The sequence below is a fragment of the Onychomys torridus genome, chromosome 9 (assembly GCF_903995425.1).
Source record: "Onychomys torridus chromosome 9, mOncTor1.1, whole genome shotgun sequence".
Classification (NCBI taxonomy): domain Eukaryota; kingdom Metazoa; phylum Chordata; class Mammalia; order Rodentia; family Cricetidae; genus Onychomys; species Onychomys torridus.
Window position 1 is genome coordinate 53,344,038 of NC_050451.1, and position 17,640 is coordinate 53,361,677.

Consider the following 17,640-nt stretch of genomic DNA (forward strand, 5'->3'; position numbering starts at 1 on the left):
TGAGCTCCGCCAGCGTAGCAGCGATGGCGGTAATGGGCGTGTCTCTGTGGTGCAGCCCTGCTCCTGTGAGAATGCTGTGTTTCTCCTCTACAGTGAAACTATGTTCTGACTTCAGTGCTCAGAAGAAAACTTCGGTCTGGAAGGGACCAGCAACTAGGGATCCTATGTTTTCTTAGCATCATTTAATGAATTTCTCAGCTTTTCTGTGAGTTCCTGTGAACTTAACCCTGCTTGCTTATTTTCCTTTTTACATAACTGTTCTGCCCAACCCCCCCACACCCTTCCCACTAGTCTCTGCCTATAGGAGGGAAAATAGAAAATGCAAAGGTAGGTTAGGGAGCTAAAAATAAGAAGTCAGCAGCTAAGCTCCATGAAACACCTGCAGAAGTGTGTATTAACACGAACTTCCCTAAATAGAAAAGCCTGGGTGTCCTCAGTGGTCCCTTCACTGAGTGGACGTGTGTTAGGATGCCTGAGCTCACCCGTGCACAGGTTAGAGACGGGGCATTCACAGCACCTGTCCGTTGTGGGCTGGGAGCTGTGTGAGAGCTGTCACAGGGGACTGTTTACCTGGAGCTCGTGAGCCTGCTCTGGAGCTGGACTTCCTATGGAGGCAGCTGAAGAAGCTTTAAGAGATTGGGAAGGATTGAGGTTTAGGAAAACGCACAAAACAGCTGTGTGTTTGTTTTCTTCCAAGTTAAACTTTTTTGTTAGCATATGAAATAATGAATTTTACATGACATTCTCTTTTTTTTTTTTTTGAGCTGAGGATCGAACGAAGGGCCTCACGCTTGCTGAGCTAAATCCCCAACCCCATGACATTCTCATATGTACATACACTATGCTTTGCTCATAGGCACCCTCTCCCATTATTCTCCTGTCCTTCCTGCTCCCCTTCCACAGGTCCCTTCCTTCCACCAAGTCATTCTCCTGCTTTCCTGTCTCATGGGTAGGTAGGGCAGATAGATGGATGATGGATGGATGGATGGATGATGGATGGATGGATGGATGGATGGAGACTGATCTAGATTTGCGTATGAGCGAAAAGGCAGTATTTGTGGTACCCCCCCCTTCCCGAGGCCGCCCTCCTTCCTGTGGCATCCTCCTTCCCTGTAGACAGCTCCCTGGCCCCCGGTAGCCCCTCTTTTACTTTCATACCATGTGGGGTACATGACTTGGACATTCGGACTCTTTCACTTAACATGGTGATCTCCGGTTCCATCCATTTTCTTGCAGTGAAGAAGAATAATCATTCTTCCTTATGGCTGAATAAAAGTCCATTGTGTAGATGTACCACATTAGCCTGGGGGTCTGAAGCGACAGTCAGAACTTTGTCCAGCACTCCACATTAGTGCTCCACACAAGTGTACTTACTTTGCTGTTTAGGCACGAGCCTTAGGTGGATGGGGCACTGGGAAGCCAGGCTGGGGACCCAGTGACCACAGGGCCCTGTGCACTTGCCAGGTCCATTAGCCAGTCTGCGCTTTTGTTAGGCTTAACTGTTAGGAATTGCTCTCGCTCTCTTCTTCTTCCTTACGTGCACTAAAGGGTGGGGAAATTGGGCTGTGATCCCATCATTACCATTTATGAGCTGACCCCTAGAACCCTCTTGGGTATCTTGGCTTCCTCTGCCTCCCATGTAAAATATGACACATGGGGAGCAGCTTGGGTTATCTCTCGAAGCACTTTCTGGCTCTTGGATCTGTGACCCATTAAGTGGTCATCATCAGTGTCATTGAAGACTGCAGTGCAGAAAGCAAGTGAGGTTTGAGGCAGCAGAGTTTCCATGATAAGCACGTTGGTTCAACTAGCCAGGGCGGGAGGAGGGGCCTCTGAACACGATCTGGTGTTGAGTGAAAGCCTGCTTTCAGCGGATGATTTCAGCTCTCAGGATAATCTCGATGACCCAGAAGCCGGATGGGATGCTACCCTGACTGGGGAAGAGGAGGAGGAGTTCTTTGAGCTGCAGATTGTGAAACAGCAAGATGGGGAGGTAAGTCAGCATACCCTGGAGAAGCAGATAAGGAGCTACCAGTCCTGACAGGAGCCTTTGATGTCAGTGAGATAGTGGCCTCCACAGTATAAGCGAAAACTCTTTATTAGTAGTTAGAGTGAAGCTTGACCCTCACACCCCACTCCATCCGCCTTCTCCCTTCCTTTCTTGGTGAGGGACCATGTCAGTGTGGACAGCATCTCTGTTTCTGCCCTGAGAGGAGGGAAGAGGTGGTTGGTTCCTCTGAAGTGTAGGGAGCTACAGGCTGGAAGGACATGGATTGGTCTGTTCTGCAGTTCCTTCATAAGAACTTTCATTATAGGGCCTCATTATGTAACCCTGGCTGGCCTGCAACTGGCTAGGTAGAGCAGACTGACCTTAAACTCAGAGATCTACTGCCTCTGCCTCCCAAGTGCTGAGGTTAAAGGTATGGGACACCATGCCTGATCTAAAACCTCTGTAAAGAGGAGAAAAGGGAAGCCAGTCCTGGTGGTACACACCTGTGGTACTAGCATTTGGGAGACTGAGGTATGAGGATCATAAGTTCAAAATCAGCGTGAGCTATGTATTGAGACCATGTCTCGGCATAAAAAGAACAAAAGAATAAATGAAGGCAGTGAGGCAGAATTGTTGTTGAATGATTGAAACTCATGGTTGAATCTGTGTGATGGGCACAATCCTGAGGGGTTATTCCCTGGTTTTGAATATGCTTGCAAATGGTACCAGCAGTAGAGTATCTAAGGGACTCACAGGTGACTTGAGATACCTGCTGTTGGACATTAGCCCTTTTCCCTCAATCACACTATCTATACCCTTCCTTAGTCCTGAACCTGCTTGTGTCAGATGTGATGTGACAGGTTTGGCAACACTCCATGTTAAAGTGGACTATGGAGCCATGACATTACTGCAGTTTGTAATCTTGGACTGAGAACATGGACAAATCCAAATAGCATAGCATCCTGTCGATTTCCTAGGTGTGACACTTACCTGCAATGTGCTTGAAAGTGATTGGATGTGGCTAAACAGACAATTGGTCTCAGTAAGTGAAGATCAAGGAACAGTACACAAAGTCCACAGTACTGAAAAATTTCAGTCTTTCTTGATGTTGAAACATTTTAAAAACATAATTCAGTAGCAAACAGGCTAATAAGTTACTCTTTTTGTTACTGTTCTGTCACTGTGAAGGAGCTTGCCCAAAGCAGCTTGTAATTGAGGGTTTGCTTACAGTTTTAGAGGTTAGTCCATCGTTATCATGGTGGGGAGTGTGGCAGCAGACAGGCAGACAGACAGACAGACAGGCAGGCATGACACTGGAGCAGTAGCTGAGAGCTTACATCCTGATGGGGTAGGGAGAGAGGGGAGGGAGAGGGGAGGAGAAAGAGGGAGGGGGGAGAAGGGGAAGAGGGGGGAGACAGAGAGAAAGGGGAGAGGGGGGGGGAGAGACAGAGACAGAGACAGAGACTGAGCCTGGTCTAGGCTTTGGAAACCTCAAGGCCCACCTCTAGTGACACACCTCCAAGAAGGCCACACCTCCTAATCCTTCCTTAGCAGTCTACCAGCTGGGAACCAGGCATTCAAATATATGAGCCTAGGTACCAACACAGGTACCATGCCCAATACTTTGCAGCCTCACATGGCAGCAGCCACATGCTCCCGTTCTGACAAGTCTTCAGGGCAGTTATCAAAAGAGAACCTTTACCCAAGCTACGTGGTATTCTCAAGAGATGTGTGGCCATGGTGAGGCAAGTGAAGTCTGTCCCTGCCTCCTCTGCAGGCAAAGGCAGAGGCCTCCTGGGACTCCGCAGTGCACAGCTGTCCTCAGCTCAGTAAAGGCACTCCTGCTGACGAGCGAGTCTTCCTCATCCTTCGAGTGACCGTCCAGCTCAGCCATCCTGCCGACATGCAGCTGGTCCTACGCAAGAGGATTTGTGTCCATGTTCATGGGCGCCAGGTGAGGCTTCAGCCCCAGTGGGAGAGATGAGTGACCACAGGCTGACTGTGTCACTAACACTAGGAACTCTCCATACATGGTCTATGGAGCTCTGGGCCTACCTTTCCCAGGTTCCTGCTCTCATTCACCATGCTGTCAGTCTCTAAACACACACAGTGTTCTCACAGGACTCAGGGTGATTCATAAAGGAGCCCTGTCATGGGGCAGTTCAGGGGCTTTGTTGTTGTGGGTTCTTCTGGATCAAGCAACTGGAGGAGGTTCCCTGGTGGATCAGTTGTATGCTGTCTGGGAATGCAGGCTCCTCTCTTCCCAGAAGTCTTTGATTCCTAGTTTGACTTTGGTTGTAAAACATAGGAAACAGTCTGGGTCGTTATGTTTTTATTTTTATTATTATTATTTTAAATAGATCTTTGTTTTTGTTTTGTTTGTGAAACACGGTTTCTTTGTGTAGCCCTGGCTGTCCTGGAACTCCCTTTGTAGACCAGGTTGTCTTCGAACTCTGAGACCCACTTGTCTCTGCCTCCTGAGTGCTGGGATTACCACAGCTGCCACCACCACCTGGCTCAGTGAGGATCTTTAAAGAGCCAAAATCCATTTGCATTCCAGAGTTCCTAAGCAGGCCTCCTTTTATTATATGGGGTGCTGGGGTGCAGGGTTGGCTAGCATCTTGCAAACAGAGTGATGAGGAATAGCCTTGGAGGGGAGGGTGGCTTTGAGCTGGCACTTCATAGAAGCTGGGTAGGCAGCAGAGCAGGTGGCTGTTCCCTACAGAAGAGGTGGAAAGGGAGGGAGGAACCCTGACATATAGAAGAGTTTTCTAGAAGTGATCTAGGTAAGATTTAAACCCTGTCTTACTGGATTTGTGAGGATTTAGAAGGTGGGTTCTGGGGCTCCTCATTCATTCAGTCACCTCCTTTTTGTGGGATATTCTGAACAGATAGGCACAGATGGAAATAAATCTTCTCATTTGAAAGAACATAGTCATAGTTGACAGACTCTGAGATATAATCTCCACCCCTAAAAATTAATCTTTAGTTCTAAATGTCACACTGATATCAATCTTTGAAATGAAGACTGGCATAATGCTGTTAAAATCGCAGCTCCTTAGCTCTCTGGTCCAACATCAATAAAATCCAGGTCAGGGGTTAGCTGTAGAGTATTTGCGTGTCTCCAACTCAACTCCTGGGTCTCTCTTCTGAGACGTCTAAAGGGATGGAGAGAGGCCTGCTGCTCTGGGGAGCTTCTTGAAGAGTGACTTTCCATTCCTAATTCAGCTGGCCTGCAGTATTCCCAACAGAGAGGGCACAGTGGAGCGACCATGTATTTTGGGGTAGCAGAAATGTGTTTCTTTCTTCCTGGTTGGAGTGATTTGGTAGAAGGATCTTAAGCCATGCCACTTCTCCACCCTTTAGTTCCTTTAAATTGCTTCTTCATAGAACAGTGGTAAACACTTGGCAGGGCAGGGCGGTGCCACAGTCAGGTGACAACATCCTCTACCACAAGTGAGGAGCCAGGGCATGCCTGTACCACACATCTGTCTCTGTTTGAATGCTACAAGGCATCACTGAGGTCCTAAAGTGATGAAGAAGTGCATGACCTCTTCCATTTCAAGATGCTGTGTCAGGGAGGAGGTGGGTGGCAGGTGTTGGGGAGGATCAGAGGTCAACCTCAGGTGTTCTGAGAGACTCTTTTATTTTATTGTTGTTGTTGTTCTTATTATTATTGTTGTTGTTGTTTTTATGAGACAGTTTTTCTGTGTAGCACTGGCTGTCCTGGAACTCACTTTATAGACCAAGCTGGCCTTGAACTCACAGAGGTCGGCCAGCTTCTGCCTCCTCATTTCTGGGATCAAAGGCGTATGCCACCACTGCCCAGCTGAGAGACTCTTAAAAATTAGTTAGCAATCACCAAATGGGAACTAAATCATTTTTAGGTAGGATTGTAAAATTACATATTTTTAACACCAGCTGGTTTTCTTCCTTCCTTTGGGTTTGCATGTTTCTGCATCACCTTTTGCCTCCTGCCTATTCACTGTTCTCTCCCCTTATCTTTATTCAATTGTATTCCGCCCTCATGGCTGCTCTCTTCAACCTCTGCAGAATGTTCAATCTTCGCAGCATCTCCAAATGAGTCATCTATGCATTAATTCAACAGTTCAATTCCTAACTGTGCAAAGAGCGCAGTCAGCATAAACAATGACCAGGCACTCTTAAATCATCCTTCATAACGATCCTGCTTTGGTCAAGAATTTAATGCCTGAACTTGTCAATATTCATGGTACAAGACGTCTATCGTGCTGAAGGAGGAGAGTCTAAGCGCCACAAGTCCTTGCCTCCATCTTACTTAGAAGGTCATTTTGTTGTATCTTCTTTCTTCTGAGTTTGTCCAGATGTCTGGTGGCAGCTTCCAGACCCCAGGTCTGACCTCTCCCTCGTCAGGTGCAGGACCCGAGGCACACTAGGTGCCAGTCCATTGGTTCTGTGCTGAAGTGGAGAGCTGGGTTTGGTGCTAAGGCTCTCATGCATGTTGGAAGCCGGCTCTTACATGGGCTCTGAGTGAACAGTAGTACCCTTTGTGCCTCATTGTTACAGTAATCAGCTGGCGAGGGAAATAATGGTCTATATTTTATTTTTCCCCTAGGGCTTTGCTCAAAGTCTGCTAAAAAAGATGTCTCATCGGAGCTCTATTCCTGGCTGTGGAGTGACCTTTGAAATTGTCTCCAATATCCCAGAGGTAAAGGATTCTACGATGTTTGAACTGGAAATAAACACTTAAAGAGCTAACTCCTTGAAGAGTTACCCACCCAAGATTTGGGCTGCAGATGCAGCTACCTGCTGAGCCATCTCCTCTAGCCAAGAACTCCATTTTGAAAAGCTTCTTATTTTAAAACACAATAGATAGTAGTAATGTTGTGTTTGTCACAGAGGGCAGAAGCAATCCAGTGTAGAGACTGATGTGGAACCAGAAGGCGGCCAGTTTCTGTCCAGTTTCTGCCCCTTGCTAGCAAAGTGAGCTTGCATGCTTTACCTGAACGAGAGAATGATGTCTTCTCAGGGAGGGTACACAGGTCCTGGAGACCTGGGGCCTCCCCACACACTCTCAGCACTGCCTCCTGGTCTCCACTAGAGTCTGTGGATTGATTCTGTTGAGTTTTGGAATAGTAGGTGATCAACACCTGATTAACACAGTCTGAAACGGAGGCAAGCAGCTGCTGGCACCTAGGCTTTATTTTAGATTTCTTACTGTTACAGGGAGCACACCAGAGGTGACCACTAGACACAGTTTATAACCAACTTTGTCTTTATTCCAGCCAGCTAGGACCATATCCAGGCATTTGGGGATCTAGATTTTTGAAGGCAAAAACCACATCTTGATATCTCACTCCACAGCTACTGGAAACTTCACAGAAGCAAGCAGTTTAATAGAAAGTAAGATAAATGGTTAGCTGTAGGGAATTCTGCATACACAGGCTAAGTTAGGTAGGCCATCTGGACCTCAGGCCACTAGAATTGAGTTGGGAAATTTTCCATGAGCTTCTCCATCAAGGAGACCAAATTCTAGTTAAACCTGGAATGGCCTCAGCAAGAACACAGGATGGAGGAACCTCTGCATGGTCTTGCCCTGTCACATTATGTTGCAAAATTCTTGTCTCTTAAAACATCCAATAGTAATTCCTTCTTTCCTGCGTTTTCAGTGAGTCTTATACATAAACATTAACTATTTAAGTATTTAACATGAAGTGAAGCCTCTTCGACATTTGGAAACTAGGCTGTTGCCAGGTGTTACATGTTTATAATCTAGACTTGGGAGGCTGAGGTAGGAGGGTCATGAGTGTGAAGCTGGTCTGGGCTACTTAGTGAGACCCTATGATAAACACAAAGCCCCCAGCCAAGGACTGAGGTGTAACTCTGACATTGCCCTTGTATATATAGCCTGTGTGGGGCCCTGCATTCAGTCCCCAGCAGTCACCAGCCAGCCAGTCAGCAAGGAAGCTGTGGGCAGCAGCAGATTGATTATGAAATCTTGGACTCAGGAAGATTGCTCTATGCTTCATTCATAAAGGAAAGGTTTGTAGGCGAATCAGCTTGTAACTAAGCACCTTGTGTGATAGGATGGTTGGTAACTGGCCAGGCTTTCAGAGGCTGCAAACATTGTTTCCTCATCCCCTTCTGACTCACTCAGTCAGTGGAACAGGGTGGGACTTCACATCTGTTCTCCAGAGTCTTTGGCCACTGCTACTCCCCAGAGAGGCCTCAGGCAGTGCTAGAAGCTCTGCAGTCTGAGTGTCTGTGTCGGGCCGCTCAGCAGCAGCTAGGGCCTTGCCCTGTCCTCTTCCACTCCCTTCTCTAACTGCGTTAGCATCCCACTTGGGTACCAGGGTCATCAGGTCTCCACTTTGTCTAGCGGACGGATCCAGCTCCCATGAGTCTCAGGGATGCTACCTTCTCACAGAACTGTTGTCTTGGTGGTTGTATTTCCAATCACCTACAGAATCCTTTCCAATTGGTAATTGTAGTGAATGTTCGTTTGTGAATGGGAACAACTGCTGTTTAACCAGCCTTCCTGGTTATCCCGGTACTTAATGATGGTTTATGATTTCTGCAGAAAGTGCATTTTGAGTTCTAAAAGCAGATGTTAAAATGGAACTTTGGATTCCATCGAATTTTGTCAATTTAGGCTCTGTGGATATATGCGTGTATATGTGTGACTGCATGTCTCAGTATGTGTAAGCATGTTTTTGAGTGTTTGTGAGCATGTACATGTGTAGCATGTGTATGCAAAGCATCTGTAATGATGTTTTCAGTCCGCTCTCATGAAGTGTGCATGCGTGCGCTTGAAACATCAGCCAATACTTTCTTTATCATGCATCATTCTTCAGGATGCCCAGGGAGTGGAGGAGCGAGAGGCACTGGCAAGGATGGCAGCTAACGTGGAAAACCCAGCTTCTGCCGACTCCGAGGCCTATATTGAGAAGTACTTGAGGAGTGTGCTGGCTGTGGAAAACCTCCTGACTTTAGATCGCCTTCGTCAGGTTAGTGGTGGTCAACAGTGCCACGGTGGAGAGCCATCCTGCTCCTGTACTTGACTTTCTGGCGTTTGAAGAGTTCACTCTCACACACAATCCAGTGATTGCCGTGGGGTTGTGCTCTCTTGTCAAGTCATGGCTGGCATTTGAGGAATGTGGAAAACCTTGAAGCATGTGGAGTGCATCTCTCACGTGTACCTCTTCTTGGCGTGTTTTCCAATCCCCAGGAAGTGGCCGTGAAGGAACAGCTGACAGGGAAAGGGAAGCTGAACCGGAGGAGTATTAGCTCTCCCAGCATGAACAGAGTGAGTCCCTCCTGCCGCCTCCTCCGGAGAGAGGCGCCCTGCAGGCCTCTTGCTTGGCTGCCTCTCTGTCTCCTTTCCAGGGAGCTCAGCTGTCTCTGACTGCCCCGTACTGGCTGAAGTGCCTGCCCCTTCCCTCGTCACATCTCTGCCCCCTTTGCCACTGTTCCTGCCACTGCAGTCAGGAGGCTGCCTTGAGTGTTGTGGGCACACAGTGCTCATTTGTTCTTGCCATCTGTCCAGCACACGTTGGGAGGCCACAGCTGTGTGTGGAGCTGAATACAGCTAGCTGCCTGGTCAGGGCATGGAAGTCATTTTCTGGGCTTTAATTCATTGTTTTTAAATTAGAAAGTTAGTAGTATGCTTGCAGACCAGTTGATTGAAGGCCATTTAGGGTAGAATGGATATGTAAAACAAGTTACATGTGTTTCAAACTATGGCTGAGATTTGTTGATTAAAAGAAAAAGGTATAAGGCTGGAGAGATGGCTTAGATGTTAAAAGCATTGGATGCTCTTCCAGAGGTCCTGAGTTCAATTCCCAGCAACCACATGGTGGCTCACAACCATCTGTAATGAGATCTGATGTCCTTTTTTGGTGTGCAGGCATACATGCAAATAGAGTACTCATAGACATAAAATAAGTAAATAAATCTCTAAAAGTATAATTTAACGCATATTGAATATGGAGATAATTATTGACAAAGAAATGTACCAGTGGCTCCTTATCTGCTCCTTATTTCCCTGAAGATGTGGGTATGAAGAGTAGGTGCACTTTGTCCTCAGCTGCTCAGCTTTGTAGCAAAGAGCAGCTGCCTCAAACCTGTCAGTGTTTGTGAGTGACAGGAAGGACAAGTTTCCCACTGGAGAGAGAGCCTGCCAGTACAGCCATGCTGGAGACACGTCTGATTACCACAATGCCACTCTCAGGTATATAGAAATAACTAGCTCCAAGTCACTTCCGTAAGTCATTAACATCCTGGCATCTGCAGAGACTTGGTATTTGGGACACTATAATCCGAATAGTTTACTTCTTAGACAAAAGGCTTAGGCCATGGCAAGATCCAGTGGCATTAAACGGAAGGGGCGAAATGTCTTCTGTTCAGGCCCAGTGAGGTGTTACCTCAGTGTATAGCAGTCACTGCAGCCTAGGTAAACCTCCACGGGAGTTGCTGGGAACTGCCCAGTGGTTTTCACTTCTCAGAGACACTGGTCTGCAGTCTTGGTCTTCATGGCCCCTCTCTCCCCATCTTGCTTTGTTTGTTTGTCTGTTTGTTTGCTTGTTTGCTTGCTTGCTTGCTTGGTTGGTTGGTTGGTTGGTTGGTTGGTTGAGATTATGTCTCATTATGTCTCTCCAAGTTGGAATTAGGCTGGCCTCAGACTCACTGTAATCCTCCTGCCTCTGCCTCCCAAATGCTGGGATTACAGGCATGTGCTGCTAGGCACAGGTTGATTTGATTTTCAGAGCAGGAACTTTCTAGATGTTCTCTGCTTTTACACAATCCTCCGTTCTCTCCCCGCAGTTGTCTGGGAGCCGGCAGGAGCTTAGCCCGTCCCACAGTCTGGGCAGCCACAAGGTGAGTTACATTTCACTTCTTGTCTTTGATCCCCTCACACCTCTGTACCTGCCTTTGTCCGCACTCTCTGTACATCTGAGCTATGCTGTGTTTATTGGAGAGAGTTGCACATTTGTTTCTCCGATCCTGCAGTTGAGATCCACTAAACCTCTAATTATGAGAATTAAAAAGTTTGTTTTGCTAAAGTTTATCTTTCTGCTTGTAATATATATTCCTTTTATTTCTGAAGAAAACCTTCAAATTGGATTTCTAGTAGTGAAACTATATAGATATAATGATTGAGCACTTACAAGGAATAAGAAACATATATTTATAATTTTTGTTGTTAGAAAGAATGTGTAAATCCCAGTAAGAGAGTTTTTCTGAAACAGAAACTATTGTTTGCTTTAAAAGGTCAGTGCTCCTTGCAGCTACCTGACCTGGGTGAGCCTCACAGTTTGTTCCTGTCACTCTGAGGTGCCTGGCTAAGTGTTGGTACTGTGTGGACAGGATGACCCTAGAGTAGGTCGTTGTCATGGTAGCAGTCTGACGTGAGGGAGTTGCTTCAGAATGACTGGGGTGGGGTGTGGGCAAATAAAGATTGACTGGTTGACAGTAATCATTAAGGCCAAATGATGTTCACGTGTCTATTTCTGTTCCTGTTAATTATTCTGTACTCGTGTTGGATGTTTTCTTTATGAAAGTGTAAGAAACAGTGAAGATGAAGTTGATGACTAAGGCCATGCCTGAAACCGTAACAACCCACACTTGCAAACTTACACACGTGCACGTGCACACAGACAGTGGAGCTGCTCAGCTAGTGGATGATTTGCACTTGGACAGACTGTGCCTTAGTACTTGCATCAATCCAGTGGAAGAAGCAGAGCTTTTTTGTTTGTTTGTTTGTTTTGTTTTTTCAAGACAGGGTTTCTTTGTGCCTTTCCTGGAACTCACTTGGTAGACCAGGCTGGCCTCGAACTCACAGAGATCCACCTGGCTCTGCCTCCCGAGTGCTGGGATTAAAGGCATGTGCCACCACTGCCTGGCGAAGCAGAACTTTTAGAAACTTGAGTGGATATAGAACTATTAAGGGAAATATGTATAGTAGAAACCCCCCCTGACTTTATGTGTTTTGGGGTGGTGCATGTAACCCAAAGCCTCGGTTACAAGTTCTTCATAAACAGTGTCTGAGATCTCTGCTTTTCTATATCCTCTTGCTTTCCTTATTTTAAACTGGAGGTAGTGACAGCCGGCAACAGCGTCTGCATCAGTGAGCAGGGCCATGCTTCCTCTGCACCATGAAAGAGGACGAAGGGACATAGATGCTGCTCTCCAGACATCCTGCAAGGGTCGCAGTGAGGTGGTGACCTTGTGGTGCACACAGGCAGGTGCAGAGCCAGAGCCTGCTTTCTGGGCAGAAGTCGCTACATGACCGAAGGCACAGTGTGAGCAGAGTGGAGTGGAGCCAGGGAGGAGGGGCCCTGTTTGGAAATCCTGAGTCACTGTATGTGAGGAACAGTGGAGCAGAGGGTTGTCAGGCTTGGACTGGACAGTCTAGCTGGGTGGTCTGTCTGAGCCCCAGCCATCCACTGTTGGCCTTGGTGTGTAGTCTCGAGTGGAGTGCTGTGCTGCATTGTCAGTGCAAAGGGGGAAGCTTGTTTGGGTTGGAAAGACTATGGAGGGGAAAGAGCTACCCTTGGGGAGGAACGGGAAGAGACAGTTACACCAAGGAGATGGATTCTAGGATCCCGTGGAGAGGAGAAGTGGCTGGGGCAGGAGAGGACTAGGTGCCATTCAGGCTTTGTGACAGAGTAGATTACTGAGAAGCAGGCTGTGTGGTGTGTGTGTGTGTGTGTTTGTGTGTACAGAGAGAGGGAGATAGATAGATGGATGGATGGATGGATGATAGATGATAGATAGATGGATGGATGGATGATAGATGATAGATAGATAGATGGATAGATGGATGGATGATAGATAGATGATAGATGATAGATAGATGATAGATAGATGATAGATTGATAGATGATAGATAGATGGATGGATGATAGATAGATAAATAGATAGATAGATAGATAGATAGATAGATAGATAGATGGATCGATCATGTTGGATCCTTTCAGACTCTTTTGAGACAGCATTTAGGATGAGGACCAGTAGGGTTGCTTGGGATGATACTGGATGACTGCACCTTTCCCGGCTGTTTCTTCTAAGCTTTGGGAGAGAACTGACAGAGTCTTTGGCAGTCTACCTATGTTGTGTTTATTGCTTGAGTTGAAGGAATATTACATGTTCTCGTTGCTGTCCTAGGAGCTTCTCTGGATTTCTTTTTTCTTTTTTCTTTTCTTTTTTTTTTTTTTTTTTTTTGTATGTGGAGCTGAGGATCGAACCCAGGGCCTTGCACTTACTAGGCAAGCGCTCTACCACTGAGCTAAATCCCCAACCCCTTGTTCTGGATTTCTTGAGGTTCCTGAATAACTTGGAGAAATGGTGCTCTTGTTTCCACTTGCTCAGATTTGGCTCATGTGATGGTTCTGTCTTGGTGACTTGGGCTCCTCCGTCTTTCCTATAGACCTCAGAGAGGCGTGGCTCCTGCCTGGGCCTTGGAACAATCTCTGTGCTGTGGCATCAGGAAACCTGGTTTCCCTGGCTGCCAGTTCCACGGTGGAGACACCTTTGCATCCTCCCATGAACCTGGCTGTAACCACCCTTGAGTACCACTTTTGGCTTTGCTTTGGCCTTGGGTCAGGAGGAGAACTGCTCTGTCACAGATGGCTGTAGACAAGACAGACAGATGGCAGCAGACAAGAGTATTCCAGTCAACATGAATGGGGGCATGTCACAGAATGAATAGCTCCTCAGTTTCCTGTGTTGGGCCCCACAGTAGTATGATCTAAAGTAGAGCACTGTAAAGATGGTTAACTCCAAGTATGTTTTAAGTCATACCTTCTCACTAGAGAGAAAAGAACCATACTTCCTCCAGAAGTAAAGGACAAGGTCACCGTCTGGCCCATTAAGGACATCATTACCGGTGTCATTACGTCTATATAAAATCGGTTATGAATGTTTACAGGGGCATTCCTTAAGCTGGACAGTGTTTAAACTAGTAGTCAAACTGTTGCCAACAGCGGTGCTTACACACAGTGACGTGGCATGGGTACTAGGGTGAGCTCTGCACCACAGTGGCAGAGGAAACAAACTGCATACCTGTGCTGTGGTTAAGTACTACACACATGCACAGGCACCTGGGCAGGAATAATCCAAGCCTTCTTTTGCCCTAGACCCTCACACAAACAGACCATCTTGATTCTCTACAAGGAAGTAGTATTTAATGTCCAGGGAGTTGAGGAGTTGAGTCCTACAGATTTCAACCAGACTTGGTGATGCTAAAAATGCTAGAAAATGCATTTTGAAATCATTGAAAATTATACTCATGTTAGTTATGTCTGTCAGTCTTGTATGAAGTCAGCTCTGGTTTTCTCTTAATCTGTTTGCTGCTCTCAGCTCCATGCTGCAGATCAGCACTCTAGATTATTCTGTAGATCGGCACAATAGGTTGGAATGTGAGGTGTGGAATCCCAGACATCACAGGCTCACCAGAGCACTGGCTTGTCAAAGAAGAGTACCCACCAGCCAGCTGCAGTCTCTCTGGTGTTTGTGGCCTCTTCTCATCAGAGCAGAGACCGCCCATGGGAGCGGGGTGGAACTGAGAGTACCAAGAAGGGAGGAGTGGAGGGGCCGACAGGGCTGACCCCAAGAGTTCAGCTAATGCGGTAGTGCTCGTGTGTGTGCCCTTATTTACTGAAGAACTTCTTCACATCATAAAATCAGAATTGCTTCACCAAAATTGAACTGATAAAGTAATTAATTAAAGAGCTTGATTGTCACTTTAGAGCCTAAAGGAAATCACTCTTGGGATGTCTTCCAATTAAAAATATGAAATGTGGGCTTGGGGATTTAGCTCAGTGGTAGAGCGCTTGCCTAGCAAGCACAAGGCCCTGGGTTCAGTCCTCAGCTCTGGGAAAAGAAAATATGAAATGTGACCATATTGAAGTGGTGTTTCTGCTTACAGTTAGTGGATGCTCTGCCTCTGTTCTAAGGAGACTTTTAATAGGTGTATTGAAAATGGAGTCTTTATGACCACCGACCACTGGGTAGCTCTCTGCAGAACTAATTTCTGCTGTTACTGGCCCCTGCACCGCAGAGAGACCGCTGTGGTGCAAGGACACCTGTCTACAGCCTGTTATCATTCCTAACGCCATTTTAGAGGAGACCCCTTGCACTAGGTAGGGCAGCTTGTTGTCCTCCAAAGTGGATTTTGTTTTGTGGTGCTTTTTGAGGTCCTGGTGATGGACTGTGGGACCTGATGCATGCCAGGGAAGTGCTCTGCACTGAGCTGTATTCCCAGCCCTCAGGAGTTCCTGATGAAGTTCAAGTCAGCTGGTACCTGGAGCTTATGGAGTTAACAAAGCTTCCTGGAATTGCCATCAGCTCAGCTTTGGTTCTAGAGATGCCAAGCATGAGTCATCCTTCAGCTACATTAGAGCTGCCTGGTGGCCGGAAATGACATGGCATCTCTTTATTTACTTCTTTGTCACTTTCCTCATCAGAGTCAGAGTCTTTTACAGAAAGCCAAGGAATTGTATTTGGTGGAGGAGCAGGGGCAGGCCGGAAGACCACAGGTGGACACAGAGACTGCTGGGTTGGCTGTGCCTCTGGGCCTGGGACCCATTCCAAAATCTTGAGGGGTTTTGTTTTGTTTTTGAGTTCTGCCTCTTAGAACAAAGAGTCTCTGTGTGGGGATCCAAATGAAGCCAGGGTCATTTCTCCAGTATCTTCATGGTTGATTCTGAAGTTCAGCAAGGGAGCAGATCAGTAGGAATAGAGCGGTCAGTCTTGGGAGGAGCCAGGCGGTGCCAGGTGTACAGGACAGAAGTAGGGAGGTGCCTGCCTTTTCAAAACCTGTAGGTCAGAGCTGTTTGAGAGACCAGAAAACTCCCTTCTCTTCCCAGTCCCCAAGTTCATTCCCTCTGAAGGACATTTGAGTGGTGGCCGATTCTGTTTGGTTTGTTTTTGTTCTCTCCTCCAACATTTCAGGAAAGGACTTGCCCTGTCCCTGGGGGGTGGAGGGGGACACACGACCTTGGGCAGCCCCACCCTGGATATTCCATTCATCTCCAGTGAGCTGTGTAGGGGGAGGAGAGCCACTTAGTGGCTGGGTGCTGGCAGAGAAGTGGGTACTTGACCTCTTCCTTACCAGGTCTGTCCCTAGGAAGTAAGTAGAGCCTGATCTGCCAGGGTGCTGGGATCCTGACTCTGGGCAGTGAGGTGACTGTGAGCTTCCTTGTCTGCCCTGTGTTGGGGTGCCATGGTCTCTCTCTGCCATTATCACAGGCCTGCTGTTGGTACGCTGAGTGATGTCTGAACCTGTCATTTATTTACACTCAGAGTCTAGGGGTGTGAGGCAGGAAGAGCCACTGCTGCTGCTCATCTCGGCGGGGACATTGTGTACCGTGTGCCAGCCTCGGGGAAGTGACACCCCTCCAGTTGTTACTGGACAACTGTGTCACAGCCTGGTGCTGACTGCAGATCAGCTGCTCGGTTTCCTAAGGGACACAGTGTGGCCATGTCAGCTGCCAGACGAGAGAGCCAAAGATATTAGACTCAGTTTCCTCTGAATGAAGACAGTTGTCTTCAGAACAGCCTTGTATGAACTTGACACCATGAACAGAGCTCATGGTGTCTCTTCCACTGAGACCTTCTGAAGCTACCGATCTAGTATTGAGATGCCCGACCGTGACACCCCAGGGCACCTAAAACGGGCAGCCTCCTGAGAAGGATAATTAAGTTAGAGTGCAAAAAAATAAAAATAAAAAAATAACAGAAGATTAGATCTGTAAGCATGCAATCCGTAGGTGTGCAGACACTCAGCTGGGGCTGTTTTTCTTACTGCCCTGATCATGTGCCTGGAGTCTGTTTTGTTTTCTGATTCCTAATGAGTGCCCAGAGAGAGAACATTTTTTTTTTTTTTTTTTAATATGCCATCAAGTGCTGAGTGAGTTCTCAGCAGTGAACACGATCCAGATCACTTAGGGCTTATTGATTTTATGATCAGTCCTTAGGTTGCTGCTAAAAGCAGATAGATTCCTAATCTATGTAGGAACCTGTGGGGCTGCCCCTTCAATCCATCTTGAGCCTCCGGAGGACTCCCCATTTCTACTGTGCTTCTTAGCAGTTCTCAGGATATCCTAGTTAACCCTGGGTCATTTGTCAGCTTACTTGAGGTTAAAATAATAGTAAAACTGCCATTTAACCTCAGTGAGGAAGACGTGAGTTGTTATCACAAGACCAAAGGGAACTTAAGATCTGCTCACACTACCATGCTGCCCAGAGTCTGCTTCCCAGAACCCTGGGAAGAGGAGGTCCCACCCCACTCCTGAGCTCCGGTAGTGACATAGGAATGAGCATGTCATCTCCAGCCACAGGAGCCAAGGCAGAATTTAAGGGGCATTTCTTTCTAAGGAGCAGTTAGAGTCCACCCACAAGGCTGTGTTGAGGAGGTGGCAGGATGCAGTGGGTCAATGTTGGGATGGGCTTGCTGGGAGCCACAGGTTGTAAAGTGGGGAGGAGTCTGCAGTGAAAACTCACCAGGAAGGGATTAGCCCCATAAGCAAGTGATAAGCATGAAGGAGGCTGACACAATCAGATTTCCATCCTAGAGAGAATAGCTTTAGTAATGCTAATTGTTTTTTCTGGGACATTGCATAATTTTTTTTTATATAAATGTATTAATTTGAAACAAAATGACTTACTTT

At 47.0% G+C, this 17,640-nt stretch overlaps 1 protein-coding gene across 3 annotated transcripts in view; it reads left to right on the forward strand.

Moving 5' to 3' along the window:
• Nucleotides 1–17,640, forward strand: part of Kif13b (kinesin family member 13B) — a 157,191-nt gene that overhangs the window by 116,106 nt on the left and 23,445 nt on the right. For all 3 annotated transcript variants that reach the window (XM_036198619.1, XM_036198621.1, XM_036198620.1), the window contains exons 30-35: nt 1,872–1,993; nt 3,768–3,944; nt 6,585–6,677; nt 8,824–8,976; nt 9,198–9,275; nt 10,793–10,846. In XM_036198619.1, coding sequence (XP_036054512.1) covers nt 1,872–1,993; nt 3,768–3,944; nt 6,585–6,677; nt 8,824–8,976; nt 9,198–9,275; nt 10,793–10,846 — 677 coding nt within the window. The remainder of the gene's footprint in view (nt 1–1,871; nt 1,994–3,767; nt 3,945–6,584; nt 6,678–8,823; nt 8,977–9,197; nt 9,276–10,792; nt 10,847–17,640) is intronic.